The sequence below is a fragment of the Saccopteryx bilineata genome, chromosome 4 (assembly GCF_036850765.1).
Source record: "Saccopteryx bilineata isolate mSacBil1 chromosome 4, mSacBil1_pri_phased_curated, whole genome shotgun sequence".
Taxonomy (NCBI): domain Eukaryota; kingdom Metazoa; phylum Chordata; class Mammalia; order Chiroptera; family Emballonuridae; genus Saccopteryx; species Saccopteryx bilineata.
This window is the reverse complement of record NC_089493.1, coordinates 168,663,274-168,682,221: the sequence shown is the minus strand read 5'-3', so window position 1 is coordinate 168,682,221 and position 18,948 is coordinate 168,663,274. Positions and strand designations below refer to the sequence as shown.

Genomic DNA, 18,948 nt, shown 5'->3' with positions numbered 1-18,948 from the left:
AGAAAGGAACCCTGGAAAATGTCCAGTTCCTGAAACCAGGCAGCTGCCTTTGCTTCCTCCTTTGAGCAAAACAGCCCCTTTCAGCCAGGGACCCTGAAAGATCAGCCCCGAAGGAGAACCTCGTCGGGGGAAGACATTCGCAGCTGCAACAGCAGCCTGGGCTTCATCACGGAATCCTGATTTTAATCTCGGGCACATGGTAAATTATGACATCAATTCTCCCTTAAACACATGTTTTTAGAGAGAAAAACAAACGAAAGAAAGAAAATAATGCATTGAGTAAGTACTGGTTCAAAATTCTACAGGGCAGGTGTCCGGAATCCATTTTCACACCAGGACACCTGAGCAGGATGCCTGGCAGAGCTGCAGGTTTGGCTCCGGGGGAGGATGAGCGGGGACAAGGGAGGCTTACCGCCCGGAGCATGCCTGCCATCTCGGAAACTGGCCTCGCCTGCTGCGGACAGTGAATGCCGCTGTGCCCGAGGGGACAGGGGCACAGAACCAGCAGCCTCAACTGCTACCGGAGCTTCTGACCACGTGCAGGGCCCTGTTCTCCATTCCTTCGTCTCCTTCCTGCTGTCCAGCCTGACCCTCAACGCCGCTGCCAGGCGCGGGGCCGCGTCCTACGCTGGCCCAATCACATTTCATGTCCAAATGGTGATGAGACAGCCTCTGTCAGCTGCCGATACTCTTGATAGCGCCTCCCAAAGACCCGCTGCTGCTCTCTCATTTTGAGAAAAGATACACAAACACACACACTCTTTTCCGGCCTTACTCATTCAACAGAGATTTCCCTTAGGTGGAAACTTGGAAAACTCACCATTATCAAAGATCGTCCCTGCGTTGAACGAGAGCTCCGAGTCGTGTTCGGCTTTGCAGGCGTACAAGGCTTTTGCCTTTCGGAAGGGTGTGCTGTGTGAAAACAGGCATTTATTTAGCAGTTTTAAAAACCCTCCCTGAAAACTCCCGATATTTCATCTCCCTCTTCCCCTGCCCTGCAAGCCACCTAGTCCTCTGTGGTGTGCAGAGCCTCACAGGGCAGCCAGATGGCAGGACACGAGGCGGAAAAGTTGCAAAGGTCACCAGAGAAAAACGAGAAACATTCAGAGAAAAGCCATAATGCCCTGAGAAACTGCACTTCTCCTTGTGGGGTCACCGTGAGTCATGTTAAAACCTGGCCTAGGAGTTACACCAGCTGAACAGGGGGAGGGCAGGCTGAGCCCTGTTTTCGGAGCTGGAGTCGTTGGCAGGAGGGAGGCAGGGGCAGGAGACAACCTGCAAGGTGCACGGGAGAACACTCCCAACAGTGCCTGCAGAAAGTTGGCGATGCCCAGAGAGTCAAAAAGGAGAAATTCTAGCAAAGCCAGGTTTCCGCTCCAGGCCACAGCTGACATCAGCTTTCCCAGATGTTACTTACTTCTCACTGGGCCGGAGGGGCAGGATTCCAGAGCCAGAACTCCCTGACCATGGCAGGGCAGGGAATACATAAGCCATGTGTGTACGGTTACCCATGCGTGTGCATAAGCACACGTGTGAACACGTCTGGGGAGGTAAGGAGGCAGAAGGGAGAGGGAACATAATGCATTTTTTTCCCTCTCATGTCCAAGGAGTTCTGACAACTGCTCTCTTTGTGTCTCAGAATCACCCAGGAAGCTTTTTTTTAAAAAAGGCAGATGTCTGGGTTCTACCCTCACTTGCAGATGTCAGTATGGGCATGAGGATTTTTAAAAAGGTCTCCAAGTGACTCCAATGTGCAACTTGGGGTTGAGAACCATTGTACTAGAGCCGGGGTTGGCAAACTCTTTCTGTAAAAGGCCAGACAGTAAATCTTTTAGGCTTTATGAGCCATATGGTCTCCGGTGTAATTACTCAACTCTGGCTTGTAGCATGAAGGCTGCCACAGACAACATGTAAATGAATTAGTGTGGCTGTGTGCCATCAAAACTATACTACAAAAAAACAGGTGCTGGGCCAGATCTGACCCAGGGACCACAGAATGCTAACCGTGTTCCAGAGAGTACACTGTAAAAACTGGGAACTCCTATAACCTTCTATAAATTTTTGCTCTTATATCCAGCTAGTTCCAAATGATCTATGGACTTCTCAAGGGTCTTAAGAAAAACTGCATTTCACAGTCAAAGGTTGGCTCTTTATTTGATAAAAGCAATTTTTTTCTCTCTCCAAGTCATCTGAGAAAGCATACGTAGGGGCTTCACGGCAGAATAACAGAAGAGTAAGTTGTTACTCTGGGTTAGACCACTATTCAAGGTATATGTATTGTTATTTTATCTTCATTTGATTAACGCACAGCCTCAAGGAGGCAGACGTGCTAATCCCCCATGGTGTACCGATTTCTAGTGGCCAAATGAGATTTAGCTGAGGGATGACTGGTGTCAGGTAAATCCATAACCAGAGGCTGGGCGTCTTGGGTCACTCTGAAATGGTTATTTCTTGGAGTCACGAAGTCCAGCTTCCCTTTGGGAAAGAGGAGTTCTGGATGGATGGAAACCTATACTAGGGCCAGGCATCTAGAACTTGCAGTCTGGGCTCTGTGAAAACGGAAGGAAAGAAGGCTAAAAAGGTCTACTGTGCAGAAGATAAGAGTAAACGATTATCCAAAATTTGTTGCGGGGAGGGGGAGTTCATTTTATTGATGTTCTCTCTGGTCTTCTAGTGGCCAAGAGACGGTGGCCAGATGGGAGCAAACTGAGAAATTCAAGGGGGTGGGGGGAGAGGAAGTGGGTCCTCTGGGAATAAAGGAAAAACGAGCCGTCAGAATCCATCAGCTCCAATGGAAAACTGCTCTTCCTGTGTAATTAACATTAAAGTCAGAATAAAGTTCAGAACAGGGCGCCTTCTGTGATCTAACCAAAACAAATCTGTGTATTGACCAGCAAGGACCAAATAGCCAATGTGCAACTCTCCAGGGAGGAAAAAATAATATTTGGGTCTTCCTTTTCTATTCTTTCTTTCTTTCTTTCTTTTTTTTTCTTCTTTTTTTTGAGGGGTTGGGGAGCAGACAGGAGAAGTCACCTAACTGTGAAAAGTGCTAAAACCGCCCAGACCCCAGACTGACAGGTAAGTAGACCTGCCCTGACATGGAAGGTGGAAGAACCTCCACATTCGCCAGGCTCCCTGTCCCTTGAGGGAGCGCAGGGCAGAGCAGGTAAGGAGAGAGCAAAGGAACTGCGCACGCAAATAAAAGGTGAGGGAAAGATCATCTGGGGTCAGGCCCCTCCAGCGGGATTTTCATAGCGGTTACTTATTAACCTCATTAAATAAAGGGAATGGGACGAAACAGGGGCAAGCCAGGGAAATCAACTGGGATATCTGGCAGGAAGAAAGCAGAGGGAATGGTGCCCAAGATTATCATTCAAAAGGAGTAATTTTCCACTAATATCAGGCTTTTGGGAATTGAAAAATGAAGTGACAATAAAATAGTACAATAGAAATAAAAACAAAGGTCAGGAAAGGGCCTTGCTTCTCTCTCATATTAATAGGTGACTGATACTGAGGGGTCTCTTCCTCGCAACCCCTACCCCCCTTAAGGCCATGCACAAAAATGGGAGAGATGACAGAAGGGGTGCTTTTGAAAGGGACCACCTCTGTTCCCTAGAACAAGGGCTGCCAAATAAAATACAAAGTACCTAGTCAAATTTGAATTTCAGATCAATAAGGAATTCTTTTTAGTATAAATATGTCCTAAATATTACAAAAGATATAATAAAAAAAAATTGTGGTTTATCCACAATTCAAATATAACTGGGTATTCTGTTTTTTTATTTTATCTGCTAAATCTGGCAACTCTGTCCAGGGAAGAGTCTTATCTTTTTTAAAAGTCTCTCAGCCTAACATGTCTAGCATCCCATGCCATGGTCCTGCTCAAAAGCCTTGAGCAGTTTGCTTTAGGTAGGATTCCTACCCAAACAGCTCCCGTTGGCACAGAGGCTGTGTTTGTAGGCTTTGGCACTGAATAAGAACATAAAAAATCCCCACCAAGCATCTTTGGTTCTTTGGCTCCCTGTTCTCCGCAGTGCCTCTAGCATTGGACACAAAGAGCCCGGGGTGCCTTTGGCTGCTCCTGTGACAGTGCCCTTCAGACCTCAGCTGGGCCTTCAAGGGCATGAACAAGTTTGGAACCTTTTGCTAGTTCATTTTTAATTTTTGCCTCTGAGCATGGCGTGAGGCCAGGAAAGCACTCAAAGGAGCTTCCCTCAAATGCCCTTGTAAGTCTTGCAAAATGATGACCCGCTCTCCATTGTACGCATGACAGGGAGATGGGGCCAGATAGATTGGCAGGTTGGAACGGCTCAATCATTTAGACACCATTTCCAGGGCCCCTGGTCAAATGCAAGCTGTGGGTTTGGGGCTGGGACCTTTCCTGAAGGGATGCCTGAAAGGAAAGGAAAATGTGAGGGGAATGTTCCTCCAGCACCCTTCCTCCGATGGCAGCGACCGGCATCTTCGTTTCTGAGCTTGAACTAACAAGCACTAAAGTGGCTTTGAAGAGGGGAGAAGTCACTTTCAGAGGAGGCATTAGGTAGAAGTTCATGAGACCATTCATTAGGTGTAATGAAGTACTTATTTTTAGCTGCTCTGCCTAGGAAGGGAAATCTGATGTTCACATTCTGAAAGTAGATTTGGGGGAAGGCCCCACTAGACTTGAATATTAGGTATATGCCCCCACCTCTTGGCTGTCTACTGCAACAGCAGTTATGGGATTTTAGCCTTCTTTCTTGGCAAGTTCTGATGGGCTAGCTCCCTAGTACTGTCCGTATCTGTGCTCACCTTGGCAAATATATCTAGCTCGGTGACAGCCAACGGTAAGCCCTACTCAGTCTTGCATATTTCAAAATGGCATCTTCCTAAAGGGTTGTGGAACAGCATCTTTAAATGGTGCTATCCTAACAATGCCCAGCGAAGGCAGTACTGAGTAACCATGACCCCAAAGAGCAGGCAGACAGATTCTGCTGCCACTGTCCTCTGCCAATCTCAAAAAATTTTGAGAGAGAAAAGGAGGAGCTAAAGAAAACAAAAACAAACCCTGGAAACATGCTGGGAGGTAGAAGGGAGTGGAGGGGTGGAGATAATAGACAGGCAACAGGGCCCCAAAGCTCAGACACACAAAAAAGGGAATACTCAGTGTGGAGAGTAAATTTCAGATTTTTAGCTGAATGATTCTACTACACTCAGTCCCCTAACCCATTCTGTCTAAGGGGCAATGCCTTGAAGATTTTATTCCCAAGTCTCTGTTATGAGTGAGGGAGGCATTTTGGAAGGTGACTCTCTCTAGTCACTGTGGTTTGCCCTGGTTCAGGTCATCAAAGACAATCAGTGATGTAACCAGAACAATCCATGCCATATCTGGTGTCCTAGAAAGTCTCCCAAGCACCAGAATATGTCTAAGAAGTAATTAGGAAATGAACCTGAGTGTTAGGAAAATATGATTTGAATTTTTACCTTATTCCCAGGTTGAAGATAATAGGATATATTGAAAAGTTATCTTATATTTCAGGACAAGGCTAGACAGAAAACCTGAAAGAGCAGGCCTGGCTCTGGGACTGAAAGTTGCAGGAAACTTGAATTTGGGGCCACCCACAGTTTGGCGGAAAGAGTGCTAGTTGAGGGGAAGAAGGCCTGAATTCTGAATTAGCACGAGTTTAGTCATGTGACTGTGTACAAGTCACCTCTCTGTAACTTAGTTTCTCTCTCTATCAGAGGGTCCTGGCGATTTCTCCTCTCATTCTCATATAAGGACAAAATGAAATGATAGATATAAAAATGGATGGAGGAGAATAAAATAACATATACATCTGTATATAAATAGCATAGGGTTTTCTTTATATAAAAGTGAGGCTGAACTTTATAAATTACTTAAGCCACTCTGCAGGACCCACCTCCTAGGAGAAAAAAAAACCAAAACAGCTAGGAGAAAAAGACGAGAAAATACTGCCACGGCCCAAATGCTCATGATGCTTATAACTGGGCTCTACATATTGGTTGTCTGAAGTCAAAGACTAAGTCAGAGACACACATGCTGAGGACCTGTACAGCAGAGAGATTCTGCAGGTCTTAATGAATTTATTATTTTCCTGGATTTAAACAGCTTCTTTTCTCCAAAGAATTCAAGTGCAAAAGATTAAGTCTGGATGTCGTCAAAGCATGGAAAACTATAGCATGGCCATTGGGGGAGGAACTAGGTCAATCCTCAGAAAGAGGTGCTGCCTGTTTCTATGAGAACCAAGAGTTCATGGCGCATTGAGACAGAAGCAGGCTGGGACGCTGACGATTCCTGGGAGTACAAAGAAGGAGGTGGCCATGATCAATTTAAAGAGAAATCACTCCATATCTCAATCCCTTATTCTGTGTTATATTTGTCTCTCTCCCAGTGGTCTGGTCTCAGCAAGTAGGTGTCAGTGCTCATGGCTGATAGCCCAACTCCGCAGATAAATGTTGCCTGATGCTACCTGATAAAAAATGAGGGAAGAAAAGGCCAGGACATGACACTGTTTCCTCTGATATTATCTAATAGCAAAGCACAAAGAACCCCATGATTCAGAGAGCGGGCCAAACAGAAGCCCATTTAGGGGGCACTCTTTCCCCAAACTCTGGATATCATATATTATTAATTCAAACCAAAGGAAGGTCAGGAGGGCATGGAAAGTGACAGGCTGGTTCATGCAAATGGTCCTCCCAGCTTTGGCTCTTAGGCTGGCATCACAGGACGGCAGAGGCTGGCTACCCGCTGCCCCTGCCTGGCCTTGGATAAACAGGACTGGCCTGGTCATCGTCCATGGTTTTACCTGGAGTCTTCATGAACTGCTTCTTCTGGCCTGTCAAAAAGCAAGTGCAGGTTTGGATGGCAGGGAACAAAGTTGACGAGGAGGCTGAACACTGCATGAAGAGAGGACCAAGCCAATGAGAGAACAACGGCAGCAACAGAAAACCAAACAAACCCTGCAAACAGACCTGATGGGGGATGAGTCGCTGGACGTGGATGAGGTGGGCATAGGGCTGGATGGCGCCGAGAACATGGGCCAAGATGGCGAAAGGGGTGAAGTTGGGCTTGGATTCGGGGGGCTGCAAGACATAACAACCAGAAAACTCGTCAGCACAGAGGGAAGCCACAAGGGGAGCGGAGGCGGTTCACAGACAGCCACATGACGGGTAGCTGGAGCAGACTAGGGAAGCACTGAAACCCGGTGTGCTGTCAGTGCTGATCACATTTCTCCAGACCAAACCTCCATTCTTCAACCAATGCCTGTGCTGTAATTCCATGGAGCATGAACGTGTCTCCTTGCCCTGAAGAACAACTGCTTTCCCGGTGACAGGAGCTTCTTCAGTTGTGTCCATTGTGCCTTTGGCCATTGGTGACAAGTGCCCTGAACCCACATACGTGAATTCCCACATCCATATCCTATTACAGGCCTTCGTCTTGGGCAGGGCTGGCTTACAACCAGCCTTCAGTTTCCACTGCTGCATGAGTGTTTTTAAAGTTGGGTCTCAGCAAAAATGATCATTTTTCTGGGCCAAAGGCTATTCAGCCAGAAAACAATTTCCTGTTTACATTTTTAACTAAATGGGCTGAATGTCATTGGAGACCCAGAGAAGTACAGCACTAGAAAATGGCAGCAGTTAGCGGATGGGTCTGGACACACAACTCTGAAGGGAGGGCTTGCAACCATGGGCGGCACGCAGTTCCTCTGAGGTTCGCTTTCCCAGTCCATTCTTTCTCTTTGCACAGATTTTGGACATTCTGATTATTATTGAAAAATGCCAGAGGGGAGACAGTTAAAAAGAAAAGGAAGAATGGAGACCTTAAATCTGTCGTTTTGTTCTTTGATTGGTGGTGATCAAAAATTTGGAGAGGAAAGGTCGAAATTACTCACTAAAATATGGTTTAATTTTAATTGGTCATACTAGCCCTTTGACTTATTTCCACAAATGACACAAACAAACATCTTGCAACTCTGTAAAAGTGCATTAAGTCACAGATATTGCAAACACTAATGACTGAGAAAACAATGTGGGAACCACCCAGGCACATCACCATCTGTAGCCCCTAAGCCTCAGCCAGTGGCTGAACTGTTTGGTTCAAGCACTTTATTGAGGTGAAAATGAAAGCAATCCAATCTAGGGAACAGACTTTCTAAATATAGTGGGATTTAGCAAGAACACATGAATGTCCTACTTAATGGGACCTACTCAATTCAGACATGAGACCCAATTATGACCCTAATTACCTATGGCTGTAACATAAATTGCTATGGTAATATACCTATTGTGACTTCATCAGATAGCCTCAGACTAATTGAATAAAACATTCATTAGGTGCCATGTGTGTATTATATTTCTAGAATACAAATTCCATGAAGCAGGGATTCTTGTCCATTTTGTTTACAGCTACATCTCCAAAGCCTAAAATAGAGCCTGCAGATATTCACTAATTACTAAGTGAATTAATGAATCTTGTTTAATCCACTCAAGGAGTCAAGAAGCATTATGATGATTCCCATTTCACAGATGTGGAAACCTGAGCTAATTTGAGGCTTGCCTGAAGATACCCAGCGTGTAAATGACAAGACTAGCCCCAGACTCCAGCCTCTGGGGAAGCAGGATTTGCTCGGGTCCTTGATGCAGTCCAAGCTTCTTCACAGATCCAGCCATGGAACTAGAAGCCTTCTTAACCACTGACTTATGACTTTCCTTTAGATACCTACCACATTTGCAAGGAAAAATGGGAATGTGGCAACAGACTTTCTATAAGGCTCAACACACTGTAGAACCCAACAAAATCCCCAATCTGGCTTCCAGTCTTAGATTCATCCAGCAAATGGAATCCATATAATAGAAGAGATTAAATTCAAGGAGCATGGTCTTTTCTCTCTTTTTTCCCATTAATATAGCAAAGACTAGTTATAGAGTATAATCAAGACAATAGTGAAATATTACTTAGCATTTGCTAAGGTCTCTAACTTCAAGACCTTAAAACAACTACAGAGCTAAAATCCTCAACAAAATATTAGCAAACCAGATTTTATACATTATAAAATCATACACTGTGATCAAGTGGGATTTATTCTGGGGATGCATAGTTGGCATAATATCTGCAAATCAATAAATATGATACATCACATGATCATATCAATGCAGAAAAAGTATTTAATAAAATTTAGCACACATTTATGATAGAAATTCTCAGAAAAATTGGAATAGAGGGAACATATCTCAACATAATAAAAACCACTTATGGCCCTGTCCGGTTGGCTCAGTGGTAGAGTATCAGCCCAGCGTGTGGAAGTCTGGGGTTTGACTCCCAGCCAGGGCACACAGGAGAAGCGCCCATCTGCTTCTCCACCCCTCCCCCTCTCCTTTCTCTCTCTTTCTTCTCCTCTGTGACCTCTGTCTCAGGCGCTAGAATGGCTCTGATTGCGGTAGAGCAACGCCCCGGATGGGCATGCCGGGTGGATCCTGGTCAGGCACATGCGGGAGTCTGTCTGACTGCCTCCCCGTTTCCAACTTCAGAAAAATACAAAAAAAAAAAAAAAGCTGTGATACATTTACACAGTGGAATACTAGTCAGCCATCTCCCCTCCTATCTCCCTCCTCTCACTTAAAAACAATCAAACAAACAAATGGAACTACATTAACCTCAAAAGTTTTTGCATAGCCAAGAAAATAATCAACAAAATGAAAAGACAGCCTGACCAGGCAGTGGTGCAATGGATAGTGTCGGACTGGACGAAGAGGACCCAGGTTCGAAACCCCAAGGTTGGTGGCTTGAGCATGGGCTCACCTGGTTTTGGTAAGGCCCACCAGCTTGAGCCCAAGGTCACTGGCTCGAGCAAGGGGTCACTCAATTTGCTGTAGCCCTCTGGTCAAGGCACTTATGAGAAAGCAATCAATGAACAACTAAGGTGCCGCAATGAAAAATTGATGCTTCTTATCTCTATCCTTTCCTGTTTGTCCCTATCTGTCCCTCTCTCTGTCTCTGTCACACACACACAAAAAAGATGACTTCTATAACTCAACACCAGAAAAACAAACTATCCAATTAAAAAATGGGCAAAGGACCTTAATTGACACTTCTCCAAATAGGATATGCAGAAGGCCAATAGACACATGAATGAAAAGATGCTCAACCTCCCTAATCATCAGAGAAATGCAAATTAAAACCATTCACACTTGTCAGAATGGCTATCATCAATAAATCATCAAACAAGTGTTGGTGAGGATGTGGAGAAATGAGAACCCTAATGCACTGTTGGTGGGAATGCAAATTGGTTCAGCCACTGTGGGAAGCAGTATGGAGTTTCTTTAAAAAATCAGAAATGAAACTGCCTTTTGGCCCAGTGATTCCACTTCCGGGAAGCCTGAAACACTAATTGAAAGGATACATGCACCCCGTCTTCAATGCAGTGTTATTTACAATAGCCAAGATTTGGAAGTAGCCCAAGTGTCCATTAGTGGATGAGTGGATAAAAAAGCTGTGGTACATTTACACAGTGGAATACTATTCGGCCATAAAACAAAAGATAATCTTACCCTTTGTGACAGCATGGAGGGACCTGGAGAGTATTACGCTAAGTGAAATAAGTCAGAGAAAGACAAGTACCATATGATTTCACTCATATGTGGATTCTAATGAGCAAAATACACTAACAAACAAAATAGAAACAGACTCATAGATAGAGAAGAGACTAACAGCTGTTAGAGGGAGGGAGGGTTGCAGAGCTGGGTGAAAAACGTGAAGGGATTAAGCAAAAAAAAAAAAAAAAAAAGGAAACAAGACAAAAACCCAACTCATAGACAAAGACAATAGTACAGTGATTACCAGAGGGAAAGGGGGGTGGGGGAAGTAGAAGAGAGTGTAAGGAATAAATGGTGACGGAAGAAGACTTGACTTGGAATGGTGAACACAATACAGTCTTCAGATGTAGTATAGACTTGTACACCTGAAACTTATATAATTTTATTAACCAATGTCACCCCAATAAACTCAATAAAAAATAAAACCACCTCCTTTTAAAAAAAAAAAAACAAGGCCCTGGCCGGTTGGCTCAGTGGTAGAGCGTCGGCCTGGCGTGCAGGAGTCCCGGGTTCGATTCCCGGCCAGGGCACACAGGAGAAGCGCCCATCTGCTTCTCCACCCCTCCCCCTCTCCTTCCTCTCTGTCTCTCTCTTCCCCTCCTGCAGCCAAGGCTCCATTGGAGCAAAAGTTTGCCCGGGCGCTGAGGATGGCTCTGTGGCCTCTGTCTCAGGCGCTAGAATGGCTCTGATTGTGGCAGAGCGAAGCCCCAGAGGGGCAGAGCATCGCCCCTTGGTGGGCGTGCCAGGTGGATCCCGGTCGGGCGCATGCAGGAGTCTGTCTGATTGCCTCCCCGTTTCCAACTTCAGAAAAAACAAACAAACCCCAAACAAACAAAAAAACAAAAAACAAAAATAACTGTAATATAAGATAGTAAGACCCATCAGCTGAAGGGTAAGTTACCCTATTTTTAAGTTTAATACCTGCTCCCATTTGACTGTCTCTAGTCCTGGGAGAAAGTATTGCCTCATTTCTACTGTTTTCTTCTGTAGCTGCAGCTGGTAAGAAAGGCTTAACTTTCTCAGTCCTCTTACCACAACCCACCCCACTAGATAATGAATCAACAGGCACCAATGACCTGGTGATGACTTCCAAACGGCAACCCAGCCCGGAACCCAAGTTCTGATCAGGGCCAACTTAAGAGGTTTGTGTGGGGGTGGCCCAGGCCCAGAGGCCTACACTAATCTGTTCCTCTGGTCAGTGGTCAGCACAGGACAATTAAAAATTCCTTAAAACTTTTTTTGAGGATTTTTTTTTTCTTTTTAATGGCTTTTATAAGTAGGAAACACCCCCACTTTCCTATCTCATCTGTATCAAGAATGATGCCTTTAGCTAAAGGCATAGTTGGGATCATAGTCTATGAACACAATGCAGATTCTAATGGTTTTCTCACCTCCTTGGATAGCTAAGTGGTCCTTGGCCAGTCATACATGGCTGAAATTATCTGGGGGGTGCAGCTGGAATGCAGGGTATTCATAAAGATTATAGGAACTTGTTCTTTAATCCCCATGACAATTGTCACAGTATTAACTGTAATTTTAACAACCAAGAGAATTTCATTTGTTTGTGTCTGGTCATAGCAATAACATTTGTTTGCTATAAAATGACCACAATTTAAAATTTATGACCACTATGTTTTCGTCTAACAATAAAATGCATTCTCCACAGAACTTCGATGATTTCTTTAAACTATGGATGGAATTTACGTCTTTTGTTTATTTGTGCTTCAGAGCCACAGCAAGAAAACTCACCATCAACACTACTACTGAACAATTTATAAACCACAATGGTTGGTGCCCGTGGCAGCAGAATGACAGTAAATATGTAAATGTGCCTCCAAGGAACAGAGAGCACACTCTATTTTAGTTCTGATGTTAACTCACAGAACACACAGGTAGGAATTAACGTGAACAGGGATAAGAATGGCCCAAGGCTCTGCGCCTACACTGGCATTATCCTTCCACTCCACAAGCATCTGGCTAGAGGTGACTTAAAACTGACAACGGCACCCCCAAAATGTCCAAAACAAAACAGTCAAACAAAAAATGGTCAGCTTTCCTAATTGGCTCTGAAACCTCTAATATCAAATTCTCAAACTCTTTTCCCACTAATGAGGCCAAAGATAACAGGATAGGAGAAAATAATTTTATAAGCACAATCTCAACAGATGATCCCCAAAGGCCTCCCTGCAGCTCTCAGAGACCAGCTGGGAGGGAGTATTTGAGCTGAACAGCCCAGCACACCTTCTACCCTCAAACTCCTGGGGTTCCACCAGGCCCCCATGTCAAGGCCCAGCTGCAGCAGCGACAGCTTCAACGTTAGCATGGGAGGAATATTTGCTCGTCTGATTTGGATCCAAGTGGAAGGCTTGCTTCGGCTTTAGTTTGCTGGCCCACAGTGTCCTCAAAAGTCCCAGTCAATCCCTTTGACATTCACTGGACAGTGAAGATACAGTGGTTCAGGAAGATAAGGCTCAAAGGCCTGGCAGCATGCTGGGTTGTTGCTGATCGTTCAAGCAATATCATGAGCTTGACACCCTTCTGTGGTGACTGACATGAATGGCGGAACACCTGCTGCACTGGCCAGGGCGGGCCTGCTATACTGTGGACTGCAGGGCAGCCCCACTCTGATCACGGATGTGGCAGACCCTCTCTGGTCTCTACACCACAGCAGTTAGAACCGGAGCTGCTACAACCTGAGCAGTCAGCTGACCTTTAAGAAGAAAGCTAATCTTTTAAAATTCCAATTCTCAGAATTACTGATGGCCTTGCAGAAAACTGAAAAATACCAAAAAGCAACTACTGAAATCATACATAATTTATATCCTGATAATCACTTGGCATATCTCCTCACTTCTAGGGGGGATAAACTACATACAGGGTAGGGAAGCAGAAGATTCCCAAGTGTTTGTATGGAAAATACAATAATTAATAAGTAACAATACAAGAATAAACTGTTTCATATACTCACGACTGTAAATCTACTTGTGCCCCACCCTGTATGTAGTTAGTAGCCTTTTTCACTTAATAAAGAATTTTCTGATATTATTAAATAGCTTTCGATATCACCTTTTTAAAATGGTGACTGGGTATTCTGTTACTGGGTATACCTTAATTCACATAGCCCTTCTCTTATTGTGTGCACTCAGATTACTACCCCCCCCCTTAGCTATTAACTAGTGCTGCGACTCACATCCTTGCTGAGAATCACAGACTGTTTCTCCAATTGTTTCCTTAGCATAAATTCCTGAATGTTAAATTAATGGGTCAAATGCTAGGAGGATTTTTTAAAGGGTCTTGATACATCCTGGCAAATAGCTTTTCAGAAAGGTTTACTGAATTTCATTCCCAATAACAGTGTGTAGGGTGGCCCCTTCCCTCTAACCATGGCCCCGCCAGCATTTAGCATTATCATTTAAAAATAAATAGGATCGGTCATCCAAACAGAGAATCAACAAAGACATAGTGGCCTTAAACAAAACACTAGAGCACCTGGATATGATAGACATCTACAGGACATTTCATCCCAAAGTGACTGAGTATACATTTTTCTCCAGTGTACATGGATCATTCTCAAGAATTGACCATATGTTGGGCCACAAAAACAATATCAGCAAATTCAGAAAAATTGAAGTTGTACCAAGCATATTTTCTGATCATAAAGCCTTGAAACTAGAATTCAACTGCAAAAAAGAGGAAAAAAATACCACAAAAATGTGGAAACTAAACAACATACTTTTAAAAAATGAATGGGTCAAAGAAGAAATAAGTGCAGAGATCAAAAGATATATACAGACTAATGAAAATGACAATACGACATATCAGAATCTATGGGATGCAGCAAAAGCAGTGATAAGAGGGAAGTTCATATCGCTTCAGGCATATATGAACAAACAAGAGAGAACCCAAGTGAACCACTTAACTTCCCACCTTAAGGAACTAGAAAAAGAAGAACAAAGACAACCCAAAACCAGCCGAAGAAAGGAGATAATAAAAATCAGAGCAGAAATAAATGAATTAGAGAACAGAAAAACTATAGAAAAAATTAATAGAACAAGGAGCTGGTTCTTTGAAAAGATCAACAAAATTGACAAACCCTTGGCAAGACTTACCAAGGAAAAAAGAGAAAGAACTCATATAAACAAAATACAAAATGAAAGAGGAGAAATCACCACGGACACCGTAGATATACAAAGAATTATTGTAGAATACTATGAAAAACTTTATGCCACTAAATTTAACAACCTAGAAGAAATGGATAAATTCCTAGAACAATACAACCTTCCTAGACTGAGTCAAGAAGAAGCAGAAAGCCTAAACAGACCTATCAGTAGAGAAGAAATAGAAAAAACCATTAAAAACCTCCCCAAAAATAAAAGTCCAGGCCCTGACGGCTATACCAGCGAATTTTATCAAACATTCAAAGAAGACTTGGTTCCTATTCTACTCAAAATCTTCCAAAAAATTGAAGAAGAAGCAATACTTCCAAACACATTTTATGAGGCTAACATAACCCTCATACCAAAACCAGGCAAGGATGGCACAAAAAAAGAAAACTACAGACCAATATCTCTAATGAATACAGATGCTAAAATACTAAACAAAATACTAGCAAATCGAATACAACAACATATTAAAAAAATAATACATCATGATCAAGTGGGATTCATCCCAGAATCTCAAGGATGGTTCAACATACGTAAAACGGTTAATGTAATACACCATATCAACAAAACAAAGAACAAAAACCACATGATCTTATCAATAGACGCAGAAAAGGCTTTCGATAAAATACAACACAATTTTATGTTTAAGACTCTCAACAAAATGGGTATAGAAGGAAAATATCTCAACATGATAAAGGCCATATATGATAAACCATCAGCTAACATCATATTAAATGGCACTAAACTGAAGGCTTTCCCCCTTAAATCAGGAACAAGACAGGGTTGTCCACTCTCTCCACTCTTATTTAATGTGGTACTAGAGGTTCTAGCCAGAGCAATCAGACAAGACAAAGAAATAAAAGGCATCCATATCGGAAAAGAAGAAGTAAAGGTATCACTTTTTGCAGATGATATGATCCTATACATCGAAAACCCCAAAGAATCCACAAAAAGACTACTAGAAACAATAAGCCAATACAGTAAGGTCGCAGGATACAAAATTAACATACAGAAGTCAATAGCCTTTCTATATGCCAACAATGAAACAACTGAGAACGAACTCAAAAGAATAATCCCCTTCACGATTGCAACAAAAAAAATAAAATACTTAGGAATAAACATAACAAAGAATGTAAAGGACTTATATAATGAAAACTATAAACCATTGTTAAGGGAAATCGAAAAAGATATAATGAGATGGAAGAATATACCTTGTTCTTGGCTAGGAAGAATAAATATAATCAAGATGGCTATATTACCCAAAGCAATATACAAATTTAATGCAATTCCCATCAAAATTCCAATGACATTTTTTTAAAGAAATAGAGCAAAAAATCATCAGATTTATATGGAACTATAAAAAACCCCGAATAGCCAAAGCAATCCTAAAGAAAAAGAATGAAGCTGGGGGCATAACAATACCTGACTTCAAACTCTATTATAGGGCCACGACAATCAAAACAGCATGGTATTGGCAGAAAAATAGACACTCAGACCAATGGAACAGAATAGAAAGTCCAGAAATAAAACCACATATATATAGTCAAATAATTTTTGATAAAGGGGCCAACAACACACAATGGAGAAAAGAAAGCCTCTTCAATAAATGGTGCTGGGAAAACTGGAAAGCCACATGCAAAAGAATGAAACTGGACTACAGTCTCTCCCCCTGTACAAAAATTAACTCAAAATGGATCAAAGATCTAAACATAAGACCTGAAACAATTAAGTACATAGAAGAAGACATAGGTACTCAACTCATGGACCTGGGTTTTAAAGAGCATTTTATGAATTTGACTCCAATGGCAAGAGAAGTGAAGGCAAAAATTAATGAATGGGACTACATCAGACTAAGAAGTTTTTGCTCAGCAAGGGAAACTGATAACAAAATAAACAGAAAGCCAACTAAATGGGAAATGATATTTTCAAACAACAGCTCAGATAAGGGCCTAATATCCAAAATATACAAAGAACTCATAAAACTCAACAACAAACAAACAAACAATCCAATAAAAAAATGGGAAGAGGATATGAATAGACACTTCTCACAGGAAGAAATACAAATGGCCAACAGATATATGAAAAGATGCTCATCTTCTTTAGCTATTAGAGAAATGCAAATCAAAACGGCAATGAGATACCACCTCACACCTGTTCGATTAGCTGTTATTAGCAAGTCAGGTAATAGCAAATGTTGGAGAGGCTGTGGAGAAAAAGGAACCCTCATACACTGTTGGTGGGAATGTAAAGTAGTACAACCATTATGGAAGAAAGTATGGTGGTTCCTCAAAAAACTGAAAATAGAACTACCTTATGACCCAGCAATCCCTCTACTGGGTATATATCCCCAAAACTCAGAAACATTGATACGTAAAGACACTTGCAGCCCCATGTTTATTGCAGCATTGTTCACAGAGGCCAGGACATGGAAACAACCAAAAAGCCCATCAGTAGATGACTGGATAAAGAAGATGTGGCACATATACACTATGGAATACTACTCAGCCATAAGAAATGATGACATCGGAACATTTACAGCAAAATGGTGGGATCTTGATAACATGATACGAAGCGAAATAAGTAAATCAGAAAAAAAAACAGGAACTGTATTATTCCATACGTAGGTGGGACATAATAGTGAAACTAAGAGACATTGATAAGAGTGTGGTGGTTACGGGGGGGGAGGGGGGAATGGGAGAGGGATAGGGGGTGGGAGGGGCACAAAGAAAACAAGATAGAAGGTGACAGAGGACAATCTGACTTTGGGTGGTGGGTATGCAACATAATTGAACGACAAGATAACCTGGACTTGTTATCTTTGAATATATGTATCCTGATTTATTGATGTCACCCCATTAAAAAAATAAAATTATAAAAAAAAAAAAATATTTATTATTTGAAAATTTAAAAAAAAAAAAAAATAAATAGATGAACTTTTTTTTTTTCTAGTTAACAAAGATTACCTTGGATTTTTCTCTTTCCTAGCACTTCCAATGATATAAAAATTAATATAATTCCCTTCCCATGTTCTGTTTCCATCTGGAAGCAATGTCAGTTTTCCAAAGGGCATTTCACCAGGGTAGAGCAGGGAAGGAGACAGACAGACACATCCTGGGGACGTGAGACCCGTGGTCAGATGGTATGGGTGCTACAAGAGAAACTGGCGAGGTGGATGGTTAGCTTAGCGGGCTTGCAAAGACTGAACAGAGTAAGAGGGATCAGTTTCGTAGTCGGAGCCAAAAAATCTTGTGCCATCAGCATACCCTGGAAAAGTCACAAAACCAGCTTTTACGTCTCTCTGCCGGCAGTCAACTGTAATCTGCAGCCCAAATTCCCAGTCATGGACCTCAGATCAGGTCACTAGTCCAGGGGTGACCTTAAAGCTCCCTCAGTCCTACCTGATTGGACCTGGGCCAGGGACGCTGCTGTTAAATCCAAGGAAGACTGCCTGCATTTTTTTTCTTTCCCCTATACTAAAAAGGAAGAGAAAATTCCGTGAAAACCTGTGAAGTTCTATCTAATCTAATCCCAAATTAGTGAATTCTTCTTTGGAACATACCTTTCCATGTTGATTTAAAGTGCCATACAGAAAGAGAAGGAACCTCAAACTTCAGCCAGGGAAACGAGGCCAAAAGAAACAGTGGTAAATCAGCAAGTGACACAAGGACAGATTATTATTTGTTGAAAATCTGAACACATATATTCTTTACATGCGTCCACTGAAGCTTTTAGAACACACAAGCCCTATTCCAGGCCCCAACCTCCTGAGTCTGCGCCTCACAGCTCACCGCGGGGAATCCACATGCACCGAGGAGCACTGTTCTGTCTTCCTTTCTGACTCTTAGGCGTGCACATGATTTACAGATTCTTTCCCCTCATCTAGCATAATTTCACATGCATTTTTATTCAGATAATGACAGAGTCCTGATTTTTATTTTAATGAGAGGAGCTGGTGAAATTCCCACTGAGGCCTTAGCAATTATGTACAATTGCTTTTAAAACAGTTTTTTAAATTATTTGCTTTTAAGATAGTTCGACTAATCTAAGTGCAGCGATTCTGTTTCCCAGCTTGAAAATTTTTCCTGAAGTGTAAGTTTCAGATAAATTTAAAATCAGATGGAGTGTGGTGGGAATGGCAACTAATTCTGTGATTTAAGTAAAATCTAAAATCCAAGAATCAGGCCTCTGAGATTGT

At 42.5% G+C, this 18,948-nt stretch overlaps 1 protein-coding gene across 2 annotated transcripts in view; it reads right to left on the bottom strand.

Annotated features, from left to right (window-relative positions):
* ARHGAP26 (Rho GTPase activating protein 26) overlaps positions 1-18,948 on the bottom strand; it is a 488,882-nt gene that overhangs the window by 13,385 nt on the left and 456,549 nt on the right. The window contains exons 21-22 of one of the 2 annotated variants that reach the window (XM_066272835.1): positions 6,970-7,080; positions 821-912 (exon numbers count right to left, since the gene is read on the bottom strand). In XM_066272835.1, coding sequence (XP_066128932.1) covers positions 821-912; positions 6,970-7,080 — 203 coding nt within the window. The remainder of the gene's footprint in view (positions 1-820; positions 913-6,969; positions 7,081-18,948) is intronic. The other variant, XM_066272836.1, reaches the window with a different exon arrangement.